Here is a 22940-nt window from a genome sequence, read left to right on the forward strand (position 1 = left end):
GTGCAGAGTAGTGAGTGTGCAGAGTGCAGAGTAGTGAGTGTGCAGAGTGCAGAGTAGTGAGTGTGCAGAGTGCAGAGTAGTGAGTGTGCAGAGTGCAGAGTAGTGAGTGTGCAGAGTGCAGAGTAGTGAGTGCAGGTGCAGAGTGGTGTGTGCTGTTGAGTGCAGAGTGCTGTGTATTGGCAATGTAAATGACAATGCCATTTATTTATGATTTAAAGAAAAAAAAAGAAATGTCCTGAGCAATGCCAATAGCTCTACCTTTAATGATGCAGAGACCATTGCATTGCAAATGCTTGTTTTTCCTTTTCCTCGTCCAAGCTCAAGCTCTTCCAGGGGAGAGACACCTCACTGACCCTGGCTCAGCTCAGTTACCTCCGTCGCCAAAAGTGTAGTAATGAAGGTCCACACGTTATAAGGTTCAAGAACATTTATTCAGTTCTATTACACATAGGTGCTCCCAGCTTGGCAGGATCGTCATCAACCGTCAACCTTCTATTGCTGTCTTAAGGTGACAGCACGGGACATACCAAGTGGGAAGAAGGCAAGGGGGGAACGGAAAGGAGAGGAAGGAACCAAGGGATAAGTTACAACACACTGCCTCACTATCTTTGCACTATTGGCGCTGTGAGGGAGGCAGCAGATGTTTGGTTTGGCTTGCAGTCTCATATCTATGTATGCCTGGCTGGAATGCAGCACAAAGCGATCACTAGTGGCGGAGATTAATGCAAGAACACCTTTCTACTCATAGTTGTTTTTTTGCAGTAGACACCCTATGAAGGGTGGATACGCCCAGACGTGGGCCCCGTGCTCACTGTGCCATAGGACTTAAGCTATATTTCACTGAGATCAAACTAAGTCAAAACTGGTCTGTGGGTGCTTGCGTTGCCATCTGGAGGGGACCTGGCCTGGCAGTTCGGGTTGGATTGTTCCTATTGGAGCAGGACCATGGCTAATTTGCATAAGGTGGGGCTGTCTAGAATGGAACTGTGGACCAAAAAACAATGGTCTGGATTGCGGCCCACAGCATTTGCCAGGGACCAAGATTTATTCAAGCATTATGTCCATCACTTTATTGTTTATGTTGTAGACGCCCTAGGTGTGACGGGTATTCGCAGTCATGCAGAAATCAGTCCATGTATTCCCATCTATAAATAGGCTGCACAGTTGCTTTGATGAGACCACTGCTTCTTGGGCACCTGTTTCTCTTCCAACTCTAGAATTGCATATCTTACTTTGTCTTGTACTTTTTTCCCTGAAGGCCACCGTTTTCAACATTTAATTCCCCCTACCTGTGATTATATTTATTGCTTCTAAGTTCAAATTAAGCCATCTATACATTTTGACCTCATGTTTTGTAATACTTTTTGATGTTGCACTCTAGTTATGAAGGCCCTTTGCTAGAGGAAGAGGCATTAAAGAAGGCAGTGGAAAGCGGTCTCTCGTCGCCTGAGTTTTCAAAGGCATGCAGCTGGCTGAGTTCTGAAATAAAGTTGTTGTGCGACCTGGAAGAAAGCATCAGTGCTATAACAGGTATTCTCAAAATTCTTTCTTTTAGACCAGTCTTGAGAATTTACCAGCCTACTACAAGCTGGGCTGAGGTTGGGGTGGATTTGTTGCTTTTTGTTACTGTCTGAAGAACTCCCAAAGTATGCCATTGAGGTGCCAGGCTCACTCTTTTTATTTTATTTTATGTTTTGCATTTCTCCATGCTCATGTTTTCTCTGTTCATTCTGATGCAATTCTAGGCTGTAGTTTAGGAACGAAGAAGCTGCTAACCTAACAACCCCTTTTAGTAATTACTGTAGAGATCGTCCCACCAACCACATATCTTTCCTTGAATTATGTAATCGTGGCATGCACTTCCTTGTCCTGTGCCAACTGAATCTCTTCGTATTTTATTTTATTTATTTTAAAGGTTTTATATAGCGCTGGCTAGACCCAGAGGTATCAGAGCGCTTTACATGAGTATCAGATCATAGTTACAGGTGACATCGTTACAAAGGTTACACAGTTATTTGAGCATGGCAACATAGTTACTTGTAAGGTCGAGATAAACAATAAGCACAAATACGTAAGGTGAAAAATAGGCAAGGGGAGAAATTTAGGGTAGGGGGGTAGGAGCAGGGGTAGTAGACAGATAATGAAGGCAGGAAAGAGGAGGGGAGGGTGAGAGACACTGTATGGAGAGAGGAGGGGAAGGGCGATGGGGACACAAACTGGTAGGCTAGTCAAAGCAACGTCCAAAGTCCAGAAAGCTGTGATCTCAGGGGAAGTGGTATCACTTCCCTATCTCTGATGCGAGAGGCTCCCTCTACGCAGTGGACTCTCTCAGAGGGGTCTGAGACTCCAAGACCTACATACTGGATCCTTCCCCAAAAAGGGGAGAGGGAGTGCTTTGGCAAGGGGAGCCATCAACGACCTCGGACCCAACTACTTGAAAAAACGTGTCTCAATATCCTGTTCCATTAGATCCTTGATATCCAATGACCTCCGCCTTCTGATCTCTCCCCGTTTCAGACTCTCTAGAATGGGTGGCAGAGGGTTCAGTGTTATCGCGGCAAAATTGTGGAACGCTCTGCCAATCGATCTTAGATTCTGTCCTTCTGAATCCATCTTCCGGGCCAGACTCAAAACTTGGCTCTTTTCTGGACTCTGATTTTTATTCTGCTGTTTCCCTCCCTGCCCCTTTCTTCTCTCCTGGAGGTTCAGGTTCTAGCGCCGGGACACCCCCTCGGGGGTAGCTGTGCGCTCTACAAACTACATAAATAAATAAATAAATAAATACCATACCTCGGCTGTGAGTGGCGCCCTTGGCGCAGTGGACTCTCTCAGCGGGTTCCCTGAGACTCCAGAGTATAAATATTGGATCTTTCCCCAACAAGGGTAGAAGGAGTGTTTAGTCAAAGGGCTCAAAGGACAGGGGGCTAGGCAGAGTAGCAGGCAAGGGGAGAGATTCAGGGGAGAGGGGATAAGAGCTAGGGAAGTAGACAAAGAGAGAAAGAGTACTAAATGGGAACATATTTAATTAATGAGTTTTATATAGCGCTGGCTAGACCCGAAGGAATCAAAGTGCTTTACTTGAGGAACAATATTGTTGCAATTAACATCAGTTAAAAGTTACATACGTATCAATAAAAGCATTTAAAGAACATAGGGGACAAGGTGAATGGAGCAAGGAAAGGTAAGGGGATAGGGTAAAGGGGTTAGGAGGAAGATAAGACTTAGAGACGAGGGGAACATCTGTTCAAGGTCCGGCTGGGTAGGTGACGGCAGAGGGGGCGGGGGGAGTCCACAACCCATCTCCTCTTTAGCTATCTGGTAGCTCCACCTGGCATCAGGAGACTGCAGAGGAGGAAATCCACAGCCCATCTCTCCAATAGCTATTGGAGTAGCTCCACCGGGCATCAGTCAGAATAGCTAGGTCTCAGTCGAGGGAGGGTTCCCAGAGTAAATGTCCTGGTGTGAGGGCAGGAACAGGCTTGGGTTGGAGTCGACCTTCCAGGACCTGGCATTTCCCTTCTAAGTCAAGAGTGCGGCCAAAAACCGGTAGACGAGTCAAAGCTGCGTCCAAAGTCCAGTAAGCTGTGATCCCCGGGGAAGTGGTATCATTTCCCCATCTTTGTTGCAAGAGACTCCCCATACACAGTAGACTCTCTGAGGTGTCTCTGAGACTCCAAGGCCTACATACTGGATCATTCCCCAAAAAGGGGAGAGGAAGTGCTTTGGCAAGGAGTGCCATACCATACCTCTACTGTGAGTGGCTCCCTTGGCGCGGTGTACTCTCTCAGCGGGTTCGCTGAGACTCCATAGTGTAAGAATTGGATCTTTCCCCAACAAAGGGAGAAGGAGTGCTTAGTCAATGGGCACAAAAGCACAGGGGGCTAGGTGGTATAGCAGGCAAGGCGAGAGATTCAGGTGAGAGGGGATAGGCGCAGAGGAAGTAGACACAGAGAGAAAGAGTACTAAATGGGAACAGACCCACATCAGTTAAGGGTTTAGGCTGTTTTCTCTCTGTGGCCATGAGTTTGTCCCATCTGGTGCAACTGGTACTCAAGAGATACTTCAAGTCTCGAACACTCATTTTCTGTGGTACAGTCTATCATTAAAGCCCTTGTTCTCTGTTTTTTTGGGTGAAAGCACTTGACAGTTTAAAGCAAGGGAATGCCAGAATATTAATTGTGGAAACTCAATCTGGGATAAGTCTTTATCACAGTTCCTCTGGAAAAACAATTTACAATATTTGTTTCCTCGCTGCCTTATAACATCAGATGGGAGTAGAAAGGGGGCCCATTGAAGGAGCAGTACCCTTCTACTGATTTGCACGCGTTTTGGGGTTATTATGCTTGGCTTCACGATCAGAGCAGATAAATGAAAAGCAGAGGCGCCCGCTACTCCGGTCAAAGACTTGATGATTCCAGATGTGGCTCAATCATCCCAAGCTGTACACCCCTGTTCCATTCTAATAGCTTAAATCATTGAAGAATATCTTCACTTCAGTTCATGATAGTTAACATGTCCATCCAACACCATCACTAGATTTCTATATAAAATCAATTGGAAGAATTAAGTCACAGGAAGAAAAAGGAATGATTTGTTCAGTCAGTCGGATTTAGTAATTCAGATGCTCACAATGTGCGGGCTTTGCTAGATCTTTGCTACGTATTCTCTGTAGAGTTCAGCGTTGGTGTCACAAATGTCAATAGAATAGAATGATTCAGATATAATATCCTTTGTGTAGTCTTAGCATTTTTGCCTTAATTGGAGGCACCAACGAGTATGCTGGAATGATGTCCATCAGCCCCACGGCTTTAGTGTTTGCGACCCTCTTTCTCATAGCTGCAGCTACTCTGGTGCTTGTGCCTGGGGATTAAACTCCCCCAGGCTGATGTTATTAGAGTGTGAGATGTTCTCATGGCTTCTTTTTCTTTCTTTCAGAAGGAGATGACATTGAGAGCGTTCAGCTGGAGATCAGCGGCTTCCTGAAGGAAATGTCTTGTCCGTACTCTGTCCTTGTGTCTGGCGACCTCAAGGACCGATTGACCAAGGGCGAAGACTGTCTAAAACTTCTGTGTAAGTCCTTCGTGGCCTCCTTTTCTTTCATGGGTTTGTTTTTAGCACCTATGTTTAGCAGCACAACAAATGTTTTCCAACAAGTTCTGGTTTATGGCCACCCTTTACTCTTAGCAGCAAAAAGGCTAACTTTTTGTTTAATGCAGCTCAACTTATTTTTCCAGATCTCTGAGATGTAAGTATATAATGATTCCCTGTTAAATGGTTACCAAGAATTATCACTTTTCTCCAAACTTTGTGAAAATGGCAGTCTCTGTTAAGGAGTATATAACGTTGTAAAGCACAAAGTGGTTCTGTTTTTGGAAGTGCCTATACCAGAAGAACCCCCCCCAACCATCAATATCAATGCAGCATTAGCAAGACCCCTTGAGCCTAAGTGTCATATCTTAAGCCCCTCGCCTTATTCCCTAAAGCACTTCACCCAGCTGCCTTCGGCAGCCAAACAAGTCCCCACCAGAACTTGAGGCCACAAAAGATGGAAGTATGGTACAATTAGTTTGAACCCTCTGGTTCCACTGGATAATCTAATGGGTGATGCAATTCAGAGTTGCAGTGAGATTAATACTGGTCCCCTTTAAAGCTGCAGTAGTGTAGTAGTAGATGGGAGATGTTTTGGGGTACTAAAGTATACCTGATGTTCATAAATTGGTTATGTTGCGTACCCGAAAATTCCTTGTTTGTTATTATTTGCCTCTCCTGCGTATTTAAAAGCACATTTAGTTTTATAATGTTATAATGGATTATTTAGGTACTGGTTCACCATTGTTTGGTGATGCTTAAATAATTTGAAGATGATTTAATAAAACAAATACTGGAAAGCAGCATGTGTAATCCCTTCTTGATAGCTAATATGAGGATGAATTAAGAACTTCAGAGCACCAATATCTAGGTATGGAAGGTGTGGTGGCCAAAGGCATGGGTTTGTGGAACAACTGTGTGATGGCTGGCTGTGTGCTTGTCTGGCTTATTATTGCATCTTTTCTACGCACTGAACATTTTGTTAATCGTCGATTACATTTCCCCTCTTAGTATTTCTAAGCACTGAACTGCAGGCGCTGCGGATCGCCAAGAACAAGAAGCCTAAAGAAACGCCTAAAAGTAATGCAGCACTTGTGGAAGTCCAGGCCATTTCTGACATCCTGGGTCTGCCGAAAGATGCTTCCGATGATGCACAGTCTATACTCACGAAAGTAGAAGCAAAGGTATGAGGTGTTTGACAGTGTGTGTATAGTTGTTGTGCTCACCTTACTTTAGAGAACACAGTGGGGTAAAATAACTTGGAGTATTAAAGAAGTTGGCTTAGGAAGTTCTGCCCTGATCTTAGCTCCTTTAAAGAATCTCTGCAATTGGAGAATGAAAAATGGCACCCAAACACCATATTTGTCTCTCTCACACTAAACATGTTCTCCATTCTTACAATAAATCATTTTCTTTCTGCACATGAACAGTTTCGGATAGGAGTGAAGGTGTGTCGAAGGCATAATTTGTTTTTAACTATGATACCACTTTATTGAGAGCTTTCATGATTGCTAGGAGCAAAGAATTATGTTTGATGTGGATTGGTTCTAAGGAATTTAGAAGTGGACACTGGTCTGTATAGGGAAATGCTGCCAATGGTAAGTCCTAGAGTTCGAACAAGGAAGACTAGGAAAATAATGTTAACAAAGCTGCACATCAGCACGCAGCGTGTCCATGCAGAAGAGGGACTCTATGATGAAGCCCTGCACAAGGCACCACAGAAAGCCAAAGCATCATGAAGACCAGGCACTTGAGGGGCAATTTAGCATTCAAAACTGCTGAATACATTTAACATTAATACTGAAAGGTATGTGGGATAACCAATCTGGAGTGCCCTACATTAAGACTGAAGCTCAGTAAGTTCTTCACTGACAATTGCTGTTACTGATGCTGGGTCTGTGAAGCTGATAATGCTGATGATGTTATAAAGGGTAACACAAAGTCAATATTCGCAGTGGACACGAAGCACCACCTTTCTTTCTAGCTGTGCCTACGAATTCTGGCAAAAACACAGGAACATGCAAAGCTTTAAATGCAAAGATGGGGACCTTAAACCGAGCACAATAGACCAGAAGCTAGAGCGAGCTAGTGCGCAAAAGAAAAGAATGTAAACGTATGTAACTAGATAGGCCATGTTAGTCAAGAAACGTTTAGGAAACGAGGAATTTATACAGCACAGACATCTCTGGAACGAAACAGCAACACTCCATCGAAGTTGCAATGAAGCAATCAAAGGCTTTAAAACATTTCATGAATCGATTGTGGCATCCCTGAGCTGTGCTCCATCTAGGGCCTGCAAGTTGTAGGTGTGTAGATACATCCACCAATTCTTGGCCTAAAAGGTTGGGGACAAAGCAGTGAGCATGGGATTCTAGGAAATGCAGCCTTTGCTAAGAAAAGCTTATGGGCTGCCTCAAACCAAGCTTGAACCTATAGTATAAGTCAAGACCTGAATGTTTTCCTATATTTCTGGTACACATTATTGGGGTATGCTACAAAGTCAAGGGATTTATGGAAACATAAGGCCTCATTTAGAGTTCTAGGCGGACAGGGTCTGGGAGGTCCTTAATATTTTGTTTTTTGAGTTTGAAAAAAAAGTTTTGAAAAGTTTGTTATATGTCTGTTAACACCGATGGCAGAAGTACACTAAACTATCTGTGCATTGAAAGGATCTGTATTGAAGGTAGTTCCTTTTAATATACAGATTTGTCCCCTGGCCCAGCGGATTACTTTAAATTTGGCGAGCAGAGTGCCCTTTGGCTGGCGGAGGTAACTTCCTCTGTGCTGAAAAAGGGGCATGCTTCTTCTTGGGAAATATTTCCTCATTGGTCAGGGAGTGTCTAGGAGTTACTCCTGCCTATGTTAGAGTGATTCTTACAAAAGTGGCACCTCACCCCAGCTCACCAGAAGTCATCTGGAGCTGCGGAAGAACAGAAGAGGACTTGACCTGCTGCCTGTGTGGAGAAATGTACGGCTGGACCCTCTTCCACTTGCACCCAGAACTGAAAAGCAAACTCCAAGGTTTTGTTGGATGATCTCCCATGTGGCTACAGGGACATAAAACATTGCAAGAGAACTTTTCATAGAGTGACCAGTTGCAAGTGGACCTGGACTGTGATGGTGGTCTCTGCTGGAGTAGGTTCTGGACTGTAAGTCCTGTTCTTGAGGTACTCGAAGCCTTATAAATTACTAAGGGGAGCTACTTTAAAACATTGGAATCGGGTGGGCGCCGTGGGATACAGCCTTCATCCTTGCCCCATTGGAAGATTTGCACTTCCATAAAAAAAGACTAAGGGCCTAATTACGAGTCTGGCGGTTTGAGGCCTGACTGCCCTATTACGACCTAGGTGGGTGGCCCTTAATTCGACCGCCGGCCTGGTCACTGGTCTGCGGAAGGTCGGTCAGGGGCCATGTAATATACAGGTGGTGGAAAGGTGGTCTTTCCTCCCTGAAAAGGCAGGCAGCGCTGAAACAAAGGGGCCCTGCAGGGCCACCTGTGCCCCCTCAGCCTTTGGATGCATGCAGGGGGGCATAACATGTGCCCCACTGTGTGCATGTACCCAGGTTCCTGCACAGCATGGACTTTCAAGTTCATGCCGTGCAGGAACCCCTTGTGGCGTTCCCATTTTGGTGCCTCTTTCAAAGGCACCGCTGCCCTTGAAAGACGCACCGCAGCGGAACCGCCACTCCGCCCACCCGCCAGACCAGAATATTGCTCGTAATCGAGTGGGCGGCAGTGACCTTTGCTGGAGCGGTGGTTTGCACCACCCCTCCGCCAAAAGTGGCAATTAGGTCTTCAGCCAGAAGGTAATAACTATGGTTGGCGCAACCTGCTTGATGTATCAGATTTCCTTTCCATCGAACCTGGTCAATTGAGAACAGTGACTTCTGGTTGGCATTTTTTTATCCTAAAACTTCAAAAATGTATATATCCGGTTGCCCTGAGTGGACTAGACTTTTTTGTTATGTTTCTTATAACATTTTCTTTTTTTTGTAATTTGTTGTAAGATATTTATTATTGTGTTTAAACTTTTTGCAGGCCTTGGAAAATCATACATTTTTTTACCCTACCTGTAGGTCTAGTGACTTAAATATTCTATTTGACCTAATTTATAATGCTCGTGGCCCATAAACTGGTTTCAAATTATGTGATCCTGGGCAAATATTTTAGTACGCTTCCATTTACATTTTTATATCCTATAAAAGCACCTTTAAATACGCAAGTTCAGCATATCTGCTGTACAAAAAACACTTGTTTAATTTAATAGACTAAACGTTTGCTCCATATATAATACATATCGAGCCACGTATAGGTTACACATGACCTCTGACTTGCCTAATAGTTAATTAACCACATTATCGTCCGGGGCAGGAATGTTTCTCAAATCATGTTTAAAAACGATTACTTTTAATAACTACCGGAAGCATGAAGTGGTAGTACACTTATTTGCAATCAACAGATTTTCCATTGAATTGGCCACAACATTTTCCAGTGACGTGGTTTTACTGATAAAACTATATAGTGTACAATGTTTGGAAATTTAGTGTCTAAAAATATGTCATTTGCACATCACCAAGTAAAGTGTTCTAATTTGTTTTGCTCCCACCTACATCTTTGTTTGCATCACACTTTGAATTACAAGAAAAAAAGTTATTTAGTACTTTCTGATATATTTTGAAATACTTGGACTGTTCCTTTACAAGCTTTTTCAACGTTTTGTGTTAGACAAAAAACTGGGATCTTACAGCCTTTTCTTTCACAATGATTGTCGGACCGATGACTTGACAAAAATCTCCATATTAAGATAGGAAACAATTAGTAAAAAGAAAAAATGACATTTGACCTCTGTCCTTGAACAGACAGTAAATGTGTCTAGATAAAAACAAGATTTAAAAGTCTTTATTGCTCGTTCACTTCCTGAATGAACAGAACACTCCAGTTCCTTCCAGCTTAAGTTCACTCGCCAGAACAGATGAGTAGGTGCAAAAAATAGCTCAACCTGATAAAATCTGACTCGCCATAGCGAGTGGATTTTTCTAGTTCTGTTTTTAGTACTGCTTATCATACACTTTTCTTTAAGCTAAGCCTGTCTGCTCTGTGCATTAGTTACCGGGAATTGAGTCCGGTTTTATTTTATTGAATTTGTGTGCTGGACCAAATAAGAGTTTGTGCTTACTACTTGGAAGAATCTTACATCCTCCCCAACTATTAACCCATTTTCTTATAAGTGCAACCCCCCACCAAGTTGCAAAGTAAGCAGCATGGTGGTAACACATTTATTTGCAAATTTATCTGGATACGAGCACTGAATAGGATGCTCCCTTCATTTAGGGGGTTGTCTGACTTGGCTTTAAATTGTGCAACATTTTGGAAGGATGCATGTGATTGATGATTGCACAGTGGCATAAATTCACCTATTGAACACTTCCGTGTCAACCCTGAGAATGTATAACATGTGCATGCTATTCATTTGTTATTTGCCCCATACCAAGGGCTGTGGTTCCTAATGCCCTGATTTGTGTCAGTATTGTAAGAGTTTTTTTTTGTTTCAGATAAAAGATATCCTTGCCAAAGTCAAAAAGAACCATATAGGAACGCCATTGTTTAAAGGAGAGTTAAATGAAGAACAGACGGTAAGAAAGCCATCTACTAAGATACCCACCTTACTGCATATTGCCACTGCAGTACAATAGTGCAGGAGTGTGATGTTAATTATGAAGTTAACTTATTCAATATCTTCACCCATAAAACCCATGTACCTTGAGAGTCTCTCAAGGTACATTTGTTTCTCTGCTGCCTGTTGAAGGAAAGACTCCTTTTCGGGTAGCATGGCATCGCTGGTTTTCTGTGAGCCAAGCCATTAGCCACTCATGCTGAATTTGCTACACATTTGATGCAGTTGGCTGACCATGGCAAGAGATTTCACTTGCAAAGTCTTATTGATTGATTGATTTGTGACATTAACCCTAAACTCTTTCACAACCTATTCTCCTATTTAAGTATACAAAAAAGTGATGGGTGGAATTAATGTCAGCCACTGGTAATCACTCATGCCGCATCCCAGTCCATCGTTCTTTTGCACACCATGCTTCCTCAGTTTGGAGCCAGGGGTATGCAAATCAGTCTTGACCCAGCTCCAATGGGAACAGTCCAGTCCGAACAGCCAGACAAGATCCTCCCTGTACCCAAAAACACAAGCAACCCAGGACCGGTTGTGCCCTAGTTAGGCTTAATCAATCAGGTATAGCTTGGTTCCAGAGACCCAATAATGCAGCCACAAATGGCAGCCATTTTGTCCCCTAGTCTCGTGCTTGCATCATCATGCATGCACCTGCCTACGGAATGAAGTGTTTGCCATTTTCTTGATTTTCACTTGCATGAAAGGGCTTTTTGACATGTGGAGCAGCCCAGGAGCAAATAGCAGCTGCCGGCCCCTCCCAAAACTTGGAATCAGTTGGGGAGCAGTCATTATTTTAAAGACCTTGGTTGCAGTTAGGCGCTAAGGCATTCTAGCTGACTTAACTCCAAAGGCTGGTCTGTTCTAGAGAACACAACATTGGTGTCATTTGAACATGTTGGCATTTTTTTTATATTGTCCTGCAGGAAAAGCTTGAAAAAATCAACTCTGTCCTTTTGAGTGAGTATGAATGTCGTCGCAGAATGCTGGTGAAGAGGTTGGATGTCACAGTGCAGTCCTTCGGGTGGTCTGACCGAGCAACGGTAGGTCAGAGAAGAGTGGAACCAATCTGTTCATTTACCTCCAGCAAGTAGTGCTCAAAGCTCATCCCTGCCCAAAGTTGCATCCCTGAGTCTTAGTCCTCTGTGGTGGCTCTAGTGGCTCATTGTACTAATGCGTACACTTCAAGGATAAGTTTTTGACCTCATGGTTGCACTCACGTTTTCATCCTTGAGAGGTTGCTAAAGTAATTGCCATTGAGTTGGGTAACAATTAATGTCTGTTGTTCAGTGCCAAGATACCCCAAGGGGTGAACATGGACTTCACAAATACACATTTTATGTTAACCCTGGACTGCACTAATGATGACGTGTAGGCTGACAGTGTTACTCTGTGATCACCATGGCTTCCGTGTATGCAGGTGAAGAGGGGTGTCAGTAAAATGAACAAATTAATTAAAGGTTAAATAAGGAAAGCCTCAGGAACAGTTGGGTCACACTGCGAATACCACAAACATTACAGTACGAATGGAGTCTACGTTTCTCAGTATGAAAACCCGGTTTATTGAGTATGCAGTTCATTTCTCCTAGCATAGCCCTGCAGAATGTATTGACAGTAGAGCACATCAGTGGTGGATTTGTAAAAGAATGAGTGCCGGTGCCCAAAGCTCTGCTCAGAAGCCTGTGGCCGGCGCTATTAGATATAAGTGGCCCTGAATACCAAGGCTGTGTCTCCTTGAACCCACATCCTGCCTCTTTAAGCCACTAACAGGCACACCCTGTCCCTTTATCTCACTATTGCAGGTCCCTGCTTTCTCCCTTGGGGACGTTTTTGCCTCTTTCCCTTCCTCCTTTCCCCTTTGTGTGTGTTTTCCTCTGTGTTGGACCCGGCCTCGTGGCGTGGTCCCCCTTCTCCCGCATGGCGGGTGCCGGACTACCTCGACCCCTGTTCCCCGGCCGAGAGCAGCTCCATCCACCCTCCACGAGAGCCGCCCTCCGGGCAGCCACCAGCTCTCCCCCGTTGGAACTCGACAACCTCTCCTCAACACCCTCGGCTGGCCCGAACCCTATCCCGTACGCCACCTCAGATCCAGCCTCCATCTTGGGCCCTCCACGACCAGGCCTCGTGGCCTCGTGGCCTCGGCCCGACCCCAGCCGCAGACCCAGCACAGCCCTGACATAGAGGCACCACCATCTGACCAGGGGGTAATGAGATCACTTGACGGATCAATGGGGATAAAGAGTTTCGATGGTCCTCCAACCGTCCCCCGACTCCTGGTTTCGGTCGCCCCCAGCCTCCCTGGGCGCTGGCTCCACCCCCCTGCTGGGTGTCTGCACACGCACATCCCGGCCCCTCCGACCCCCAGGTGCGAGGGTCCGGACATTAAAGGACGCCAGACCTATAACTAGGGCAGCCCCAGAGCAGGTTGGGAGTTGTATCCCGGAGTCGAGAGACCCTGAGACGAACTCATCCGCGTGGAACCCGTAACCATCTCTGGAGCCCTGCTGGCGCTGCCGCGGCCCATCTTCGTGAAACCATCCTTGGAGCCCTGCTGGCGCTGCCGCGGCCCATCTTCGTGAAACCCTCTCTGGAGCCCTTCTGGCGCTGCCGCGGCCCATCTCCGTGAAACCCTCTCTGGAGCCCTGCTGGCGCTGCCGCGGCCCATCTTCGTGAAACCATCCTTGGAGCCCTGCTGGCGCTGCCGCGGCCCATCTTCGTGAAACCATCTCTGGAGCCCTGCTGGCGTTGCCGCGGCCCATCTTCGTGAAACCATCTCTGGAGCCCTGCTGGCGCTGCCGCGGCCCATCTTCGTGAAACCATCCTTGGAGCCCTGCTGGCGCTGCCGCGGCCCATCTTCGTGAAACCATCCTTTTAGCCCTGCTGGCGCTGGCACGGCTCATACCAAAGAACCCCCCGGCTCGAGGATTGAGAGCTGAGCGCAGGGTATCCCTGTACCAGGCTGGTACCAAGACTGTCCCGCTACCCCCTTCCCTCAGAGACTAAGTTGGATAGGATCCCTGGATCCACGTATCCCTGTATCGTTACGATAACCTGCCTTCAAGTATTGATAAAAACGTTAAGAACCTATCTTTGTGTGGTATCCATCTGTAGGGGGGTGATTGCTCGTCTGAACGATCCTAGGAGGGGAACCTCACCAAGAGGCCTCTCGACCACGCTCGGCCAGTCCTAAAAATACCCTTTCCAACATTGGTGGCAGGTGGTGCGATCCGAGCCGACGCAGATCGTACAGAGAGTAAATCGACCCACTATGAACAGAGACGCGACAACCATGACGACTAAGGAAACCGGCCCAACTGCAGAGTTCCAGATGGAACGACTGGAAGATTATAGCCACAAAGAATTGAAGCAATTCTGCAAAGACTTGGGTATCGCTACCACAGGACTAAGCACCAAAGACGATCTTAAGCAAGCTCTGCAGACCTGGGTGGAGACAGGAGCGTCGCCACCTCAAAACTAAGGCATCACAGCCACCGAGCTGCACCCTGAAAACACCACAACCCCGGCGGAGGAGAGAAACACGGGCCTCTCCCTCGAGGATGCCCGAGAACGAGAAAGAAGCCGGCTCCACGAATTGGACCTGGCTAGACTCCGCTTAGATGGGGAACTGCAACTGGCTGAATAAAAGATAGCCCTTGAGCAACTACGGCTACAGGGAGACCTGGAAGAGAAAAGAAGGCAGAGAGAATTGGAGGAGAAGAAGCTCGCGTACGAGCACGAGCGCGGTTTAAAGGAACTGGAGATTAGGAAACAAAACGGGGACACCGGCGTCTCTGGGAGCCAGAGCCCCTCTCCCGCTACAGACACCAAGGTCCACATTCCCAAAGATGTCGTCCGAGAATACTATAAAAACGACGACATCCAGCAATGGTTTAAAGCCTACCAGGTAGCCATGACCTTCCACCGAGTACCACAAAAAGACTGGGGTGCCGGGTTGTGGGGGAGGTTCGTCAATGAGGGGAGAGACGCCCTGCTACAGCTCCCCGATGCTGAGATGACCTCATACGAACACATGAAAGCCGCCCTCCTCACTCGCTATGGGCTCACCCCCGAGATGTACCGGCAGCGATTCCGAGACTGCAAGAGGATCCCCTGTACCACCTGGGTGGAATATGTGAACTTCTATAGTAGAGCCTTGGAGGGGTGGATCAAGGGCAGCCAAGTCACCACCTACGAGCAGCTGTTCAACCTCATTGTATGGGAACACCTCTCCAACGGGGATCTTTTGATTCCAACTGCCTTTTGGTGAAGTGCGGGTGTGCGGGGGGTGTAGACTGTAGCCTAGGTGGTGATTTAAAATGAAGTAGAGGGTACCGGAAACAATTTTATTCAGGGGGTCCCCTACTGCAGCTTAAAAACGTGAAACTAGGTGCCAACAAGTTAGGTATAGAGGCCCTAGATTAAATTTGTCATGAAATTGGTCAACATGTTTCTCGCATGGGCTAGGTACCCGCGATTCATCAGAACCTATACTATATAAAAAGAAGGTCTACAGACATTAAACAACATGCTAGTGTCATGTGCCTAATACCAGTATTGTGGAATATTTAAAGTTACCTCTGTAGCTCTATCCTATGCCTAAATGGGAAATAAGAGTACAGGGTTAAAAGCATTCAATGATCGCCAGACTAAATACAAGGTGCTAAGCCACATACACACACAGTGTTAAGCTAGTGATCATGTGATTTACCAGCATCAAGTCGACGTGACTGCATTGTGACAAAGTGAATCAATCCGGTCACACTAACTTATTGTGAGTAAAAGGTAAAAAAATAGCAAGTATAAAAACTGCAGCAAGCTATTAGGAGAAACATCCTCCTTCTCGTTTAATAGTGATTCCCCAATGTGGTGATGTAGTAAACACTGGGACTGCATTGTGAAAATTGTCGAAATGCAGGGGTAAGAGCCCGACTCACCTAATGGTCATGGACTATAAGCAACAACAATGCTCGGCGGGTTGGTACTGCCGGGAGAGACCTTCTTTTTATATAGTATAGGTCCTGATGAATCGCGGGTACCTAGCCCATGCGAGAAACATGTTGACCAACTTCATGACAAATCTAATCTAGGGCCTCTATACCTAACTTGTTGGCACCTAGTTTCACGTTTTTAAGCTGCAGTAGGGGACCCCCTGAATAAAATTGTTTCCGGTACCCTCTACTTCATTTTAAATCACCACCTAGGCTACAGTCTACACCCCCCGCACACCCGCACTTCACCAAAAGGCAGTTGGAATCAAAAGATCTCCGTCAAAGAGCCCCTCTTGGAGGTGAGCCCGTCGGGGATTGCACCGCCTCTCCGACGAGGAGCAAACGCCAATGATGAAGCATGACACCTGTATGGGTGTGTGAGGCAAATATTTCCAACATAATGGATGCCCAAGGGTGTTACAACCACACTTCCGGTCACGCCAGATACACACACTGTCCTGTCTAAAGGAACAGTTCAGCAACCCACATTGTTGAGCCATACTTGAGGGCACAAGCTGATACTGGACCTTCCACTTCCCTTAGTGGTAAACGGTGCCCGTTTGATCGACTGATCTCTCTCCCTCCTCTTGATAACCAACAAACACCTCTCCAACAACTGTTTCGTCTAACTCAGGCAGCATCTCCTCGACAGCAAACTGACCGAGCCACGTAAACTCGCCATCGAGGCTGATCGGTGGGAAAGCACCAGGGTCCCCCGGAACTGGATGGGCGACCAAGGCCGAGCTCACCAGCGATCCCACCATCAGCGAGGCGGAGGAGGAGGAGGAGGCCAGGGCCGGGGCAGGGATTTCACCACGGTGGCCCCCACCAACACTTCCCCTCCCCTGGCCGGGAGAGGAGCCCCCCCTGCACGGTTGGGGCCCCGCTCGAGCCTCATCTGCCACAAATGCCAGCGACCCGGTCACTACGCCAATGACCCCAACTGACCCAGAAACCAGCCATCCAACCCCAAGGGTTCGCAAAACCGCCAGATCTCCGCCGCCTCCCTGGGGGAGGAGCAGGGTGAAGAAGAAGCAGAAGACTATGAACAAGACCAGCCCGAGTGGGAGCTCGCAGCCATGTCCCTGGTATGTCTGGAAGAAAGAGATATGGTCCCCTGGGCCCCAATCCCGACCAACACCCAGAAGTACAGCCAGTGGGTCACCATTAATGGACACCGGGCCGAAGCCCTCCGCGACACAGGGGCCAGTGTGACGGCTGTCCGTTGCCACCTGGTAACCACAGATCAAATCTTACCCGATGTACTGTGCCCAGTACGGTCCGCAGACAATTCCGAGAGCCTGTGCCAGATGGCCCGCATCCCCTTTGAATGGGGAGGAGTATCAGGCATGCTAAAAGTGACTGTCCGAGACGATGCCGCTGTAGACTGCCTCCTCGGGAACGACCTCGAGAGTTCCCTCTGGGCTGACGTCGAGCGGAGGGAGCACCTGGGGATGCTTGGCCTTCCTGAATGGGTCTGTGCGACAACCCGATCCATGGCCGCCCGAGCCATCACCGCCACTGAAGAACCGGAATGGCCCGAGCCTCCACCGCCCGTCGTCGCCGAAGACCCCTCCCCTGAACCCGGTTCACCGGGGCCCGACTGTGAAGAAGTTGCCCCGCTCAGCGACCTCTCGGAACTGGCCCAGTGGCGCCAAGAAGGTGGCCTCACTCGAGAACAGTTCTGTCAAGAACAAAAAACATGTCCCTCCCTCGAGGGGATCCGACAGCAAGCCGCAGCCCAGAGCACCGGGGCTGCCTCGGGGGCACACTGGATCTATTGGGACAATGAACTCCTCTACAGCGAGCAGAAGATTGCCGAGCTAGGGGCCAGCCGGGTGCTGGTAGTTCCCCTCCGATTCCGAGACTTCCTCTTGAACCTGGCACATGATGTGCCCCTCGCCGGGCACCTGGGGCAAGACAAAACTTACAGCCGCCTGGTGACCCACTTCTACTAGCCCGGGATGAGGAACAATGTGATCAACCACTGCCGAACTTGTCCCAATTGCCAAGCCAGCGGGAAGAGCGGCGGAAAACTAAAAGTTCCCCTGCAACCTTTCCCAGTCGTCAACACTCCCTTCGAGCGGGTGGGAATCGACATCTTGGGGCCCCTGGAGCCCCAGACATCGCATGGTCACCAGTTCATCCTTGTCCTAGTGGACCATGCCACCCGCTATCCCGAAGCCATCCCTCTCCGGACCGTGACAGCTCCCGTGGTGGGCCGGGCCTTGATGGGGATCTTCTCCCGGGTGGGCTTCCCCTGAGAAGTGGTCAGTGATCGGGGCACGAACTTCATCTCCCGATACATGTAGTCTCTCTGGCAGCAATGTGGGGTCACGTACAAATTTACGACCCCATACCACCCCTAAGGGAACGGACTGCTAGAACGCTTCAATCGCACCCTCAAGGGGATGATCATGGGCCTAGAGGAACCCTTACGACGCCAATGGGACGTGTTGCTGCCCTGCCTCCTCTTCGCCTATCGAGAGGTCCCCCAGAAGTCCCTGGGGTTCAGCCCCTTTGAACTATTGTACGGACACCCCGTCCGGGGTCCCCTAAGCTTGGCCAAAGAAGGATGGGAGGTGACCGCCCAAGATGCTCCCCCCGATGTGTACCGGTACCTCCTGACTCTCCGGAACCAGACTAGGCGGTTCCGAGAACTTGCCAAGACCAACCTCGAAGCCAGTCAAGAAGACATGAAGCGCTGGTAAGATCAAAACGCCTCGTCTATTGAGTTCGAGCCGGGACAGCAGGTCTGGGTCATGTCTCCGGTTGAACCATGTTCTCTCCAGAACAAATGGACCGGGCCCTTCAAGGTGGTGGAGCGCAAGGGCCCCGTCACCTACCTAGTAGACATGGAGTCCCCTAGGAACCCCCTCCGGGTCCTCCACGCCAACCGACTCAAGCCTCACTTTGTCCGCTCAGAACTTAGCCTCCTGATGGCTACCGACAGTGGGCCTGAAGACGACTCCGAGCCCCTACCAGACCTTCTGAGTACCTTCGAAAAAGACTGCTCCGTGGAAGGAGTTAACCTCTCTTCCACCCTGACCCCAGAACAACGCCAAGATTGCCAAGAACTATTGAGACAATTTTCAGATCTATTCTCTCTCACCCCCGGGGTTACCCCGTGGTGCCTCCACGATGTCGACACCGGGGATAGTTCGCCTGTGCGGCACCGGGCCTAACGAGTTCCCGATCGAGTGCGAGCCTGCATCCAGTCCGAAGTGTCCAAAATGCTGGCTATGGGGGTGGTCGAACCCTCCGACAGTCCATGGGCCAGTCCTGTTGTCCTGGTCCCCAAGGCCGCCGCCCCTGGCGTCGCCCCCGAACTCAGGTTTTGTGTGGACTACCGGGGTCTGAACGCCGTCACCAGGACAGATGCTCACCCCATCCCCCGGGCTGATGAACTAATCGACCGCCTGGGGGCGGCCCGTTACCTGAGCACCTTCGACCTGACCACGGGCTACTGGCAGATCGGACTCACTCCAGGCGCCTAGGAGTGATCCGCGTTCTCCACCCCCGATGGCCACTACCACTTCCGGTTGATGCCCTTCGGAATGAAAAACGCCCCCGCCACGTTGCAGAGACTGGTGAATAAGGTGCTGGCGGGGCTCGAGGAGTTCAGCACCGCCTACCTGGATGATCTCGCGGTGTACAGCCTCCACTGGGCTGAACACCTCCAACACCTTCGGGAGGTCCTGGCCGCCCTCCGCCGGGCCGGACTGACAAAGCCAGCAAATGTCAGATCGGCCAAAGTTCCGTGACCTACCTGGGGCACCAAGTGGGAAGTGGCCAGGTGGCCCCCCTCCCACCCAAGATCGACGCCATCATGGCCTGGGAGCCCCCGGTCACCCAGACGGAGGCCCGAGCCTTCCTGGGGCTCACTGGATATTACCGGCGCTTCATAAAAGACTATGGCAGTATTGTGGGCCCCCTCACGGAACTCACTTCCAAGAGACAACCAAAGAAGGTGCACTGGACCCCCGAGTGTCAGGCCGCCTTTGAGACCCTCACAAGCGATGTGTACCGCCCCGTGCTCCAAGCCCCCGATTACAGCTGGGAATTCATAGTGCAAACAGATGCCTCCGATCACGGCGTTGGGGCCGTTCTCTCCCAAGTCAATCCCGAGGGAATTGATCAGCCGGTGGCCTTCATTAGCCGACGTCTGCAGGCCCGGTAACAGCGCTGGAGCACCATTGAGCGGGAGGCCTTCGCCGTGGTATGGGCCCTCAAGAAACTCCGGCCCTATCTCTTTGGCACCCACTTCCGGGTGCAAACCGACCACTGACCACTGCAGTGGCTGATGCAGATGCGAGGGGAGAACCCGAAGTTGTTGCGTTGGTCCATCTCCCTACAAGGGATGGACTTCACGGTGGAGCATCGCCCAGGCAACGACCACACCAATGCAGACGGCCTGTCCCGCTTCTTCCGCCTCGGCGAGGAGAATACCCAAGAAGATGGGTGACTCTCCCTGCCTTCAGCTGGGGGGGACGTGTGTTGGACCCGGCCTCGTGGCGTGGTCCTCCTTCTCCCGCATGGCGGGTCCCGGACTACCTCGACCCCTGTTCCCCGGCCGAGAGCAGCACCATCCACCCTCCCCGAGAGCCGCCCTCCGGGCAGCCACCAGCTCTCCCCCGTTGGAACTCGACAACCTCTCCTCAACACCCTCGGCTGGGCCGAACCCTATCCCGGACCGCCACCTCAGATCCAGCCTCCATCTTGGGCCCTCCACGACCAGGCCTCGTGGCCTCGGCCCGACCCCAGCCGCAGACCCAGCACAGCCCGACATAGAGACACCACCATCTGACCAGGGGGTAATGATATCACTTGACGGATCAATGGGGATAAAGAGTTTCGATGGTCCTCCAACCGTCCCCCGACTCCTGGTTTCGGTCGCCCCCAGCCTCCCTGGGCGCTGGCTCCACCCCCCTGCTGGGTGTCTGGACACGCACATCCCGGCCCCTCCGACCCCCAGGTGCGAGGGTCCGGACATCAAAGGACGCCAGACCTATAACTAGGGCAGCCCCAGAGCAGGTCGGGAGTTGTATCCTGGAGTTGAGAGACCCTGAGATGAACTCATCCGCGTGGAACCCGTAACCATCTCTGGAGCCCTGCTGGCGCTGCCGCGGCCCATCTTCGTGAAACCATCCTTGGAGCCCTGCTTGCGCTGCCGCGGCCCATCTTCGTGAAACCCTCTCTGGAGCCCTGCTGGCGCTGCCGCGGCCCATCTTCGTGAAACCATCCTTGGAGCCCTGCTGGCGCTGCCGCGGCCCATCTTCATGAAACCATCTCTGGAGCCCTGCTGGCGTTGCCGCGGCCCATCTTCGTGAAACCATCTCTGGAGCCCTGCTGGCTCTGCCGCGGCCCATCTTCGTGAAACCATCCTTGGAGCCCTGCTGGCGCTGCCGCGGCTCATACCAAAGAACCCCCCGGCTCGAGGATTGAGAGCTGAGCGCAGGGTATCCCTGTACCAGGCTGGTACCAAAAACTGTCCCGCTACCCCCTTCCCTCAGAGACTAAGTTGGATAGGATCCCTGGATCCACGTATCCCTGTATCGTTACGATAACCTGCCTTCAAGTATTGATAAAAACGTTAAGAACCTATCTTTGTGTGGTATCCATCTGTAGGGGGGTGATTGCTCGTCTGTACGATCCTAGGAGGGGAACCTCACCAGGAGGCCTCTCGACCTCGCTCGGCCAGTCCTAAAAATACCCTTTCCAACACTCTGCTGCTCTCGGTAAATGTGTGATGAGGAAACCTAAGTGCTGGTCCCCAAAAATGAATGCTTGTGGCCCCCACTGGCAAACAATTGCTCAAATTAAGCACTGGAGCACACACCATGAACTGAAATCTCTGTTTAATCCTCAATAGGTTGTTGTAGTCTTATCCAGCTCAGTAGCACTCATTCGTTTGACCATGGAAGGGTAAAAAGTTGAATTGGTCATGTTTGGAATTGAACCTACGACCTGTAGACTGTCCTCGGACAGAAGCAGATCAATCTTCCTTCACTTGACTGCACTGTTCCTCATGATTGCAAAGTTAGCTATTCCATGCATAATGTTTTTTTGTTTTTGTTTATCCTACTATTGGTGTTTAATTTTGCAAAGCCTTCAGAAAGAGTTTAGATTGGCAGTTTTCATCCTCTCTGTCTCCTTAAAAGTGTGGAGGGGCAGTCGGAGAGGGAGTAAAGGTTGAAACTATGTCTTGCTGCTCTGATTTGTAATGCGCGACCACTTCAATGGCTGCCAGGGAGGCAGCCCCGTGCCCTGTGCTGCACTGTGAGAACCAACCAGGGTGTCGCAAGGATGGCTGCTGAGCGAGCAGCCATAGAGAATAAGGTGCATGGCCCTCAAGCACAATGTTGTTTGCCTGTACCTCAATTGTTCCCCCCATCTAGGAGCTGTAAAGGTTTGTTTTACATCAGGGAGCTGAGAGTGTACAGGAGCTCCGAGTGTCATCTGGTTTTTTTTTTAATATACTGTTGAACATTTTGAATTGGAGGGTGCCAAGTTACTTTAAATGCCATTTTTAAATCCTTTATGAAGCAGTTTCTGCTCTTCGTAGATTTTGCCATTCTGAATCTGACCTGGACATTAACCCAGTGCACTCAGTTTCCTCATCTTAGTGATGCATGTTTTCATCTTTCAGGCAAAAACGGATGAAATAGCCAGAGCCTATCAGCCGAAACGATATGCCCTGTCTTCGAAAACCTCAGTCACATTGGGTCATCTGTTCGCCGCAAGAGAAGATCTCTCCAATATTATCCGCACCAGCAGTGGCAAAACCAGGGAGAAATCTGTATGTGCCATCAACAAGGTGAGTGTGTGGCGACAAAGGCCTCTCCATGGGCGGTTCCCTGTGAGCCAGTGGATTTTATCAGTGATCCTATTGTGGGCAGTATTTCCTGAATTGGCTATAGAGTCTGTCCACTGTGCCCGGACAATAGAATCTTCACAAGGGTCATCATAATAAACATCTCGCTTCATAGACCAGTCTGTGGCGCCAGATGTTTCTTCATCTCTGGCAGGCACTCCACCTGAAAATGCTGCTGATAGGGTTGTGGGTGGTGAAAAGAAATGGTGGAATACCTACCTCCACACTTACCCAAGACCAGGAGTCTTTGATATGTAAAGCCAAAGGTCTGTCTCTCCATCCTCTTCTGAATGAGCTACTCTACAATAATAT

At 49.3% G+C, this 22940-nt stretch overlaps 1 protein-coding gene across 1 annotated transcript in view; it reads left to right on the forward strand.

The window, feature by feature from the left end:
- TSLIG3B (tRNA splicing ligase complex subunit 3B) overlaps positions 1–22940 on the forward strand; it is a 47851-nt gene that overhangs the window by 13307 nt on the left and 11604 nt on the right. Inside the window, exons 2-7 of the mRNA XM_086937024.1 lie at positions 1382–1530; positions 4936–5070; positions 6100–6272; positions 10642–10722; positions 11693–11809; positions 22404–22571. Of these exons, the coding sequence (XP_086793150.1) occupies positions 1382–1530; positions 4936–5070; positions 6100–6272; positions 10642–10722; positions 11693–11809; positions 22404–22571 (823 nt within the window). The remainder of the gene's footprint in view (positions 1–1381; positions 1531–4935; positions 5071–6099; positions 6273–10641; positions 10723–11692; positions 11810–22403; positions 22572–22940) is intronic.

Source organism: Lissotriton vulgaris, chromosome 9, assembly GCF_964263255.1.
Source record: "Lissotriton vulgaris chromosome 9, aLisVul1.2, whole genome shotgun sequence".
NCBI classification, from domain to species: Eukaryota; Metazoa; Chordata; class Amphibia; order Caudata; family Salamandridae; genus Lissotriton; species Lissotriton vulgaris.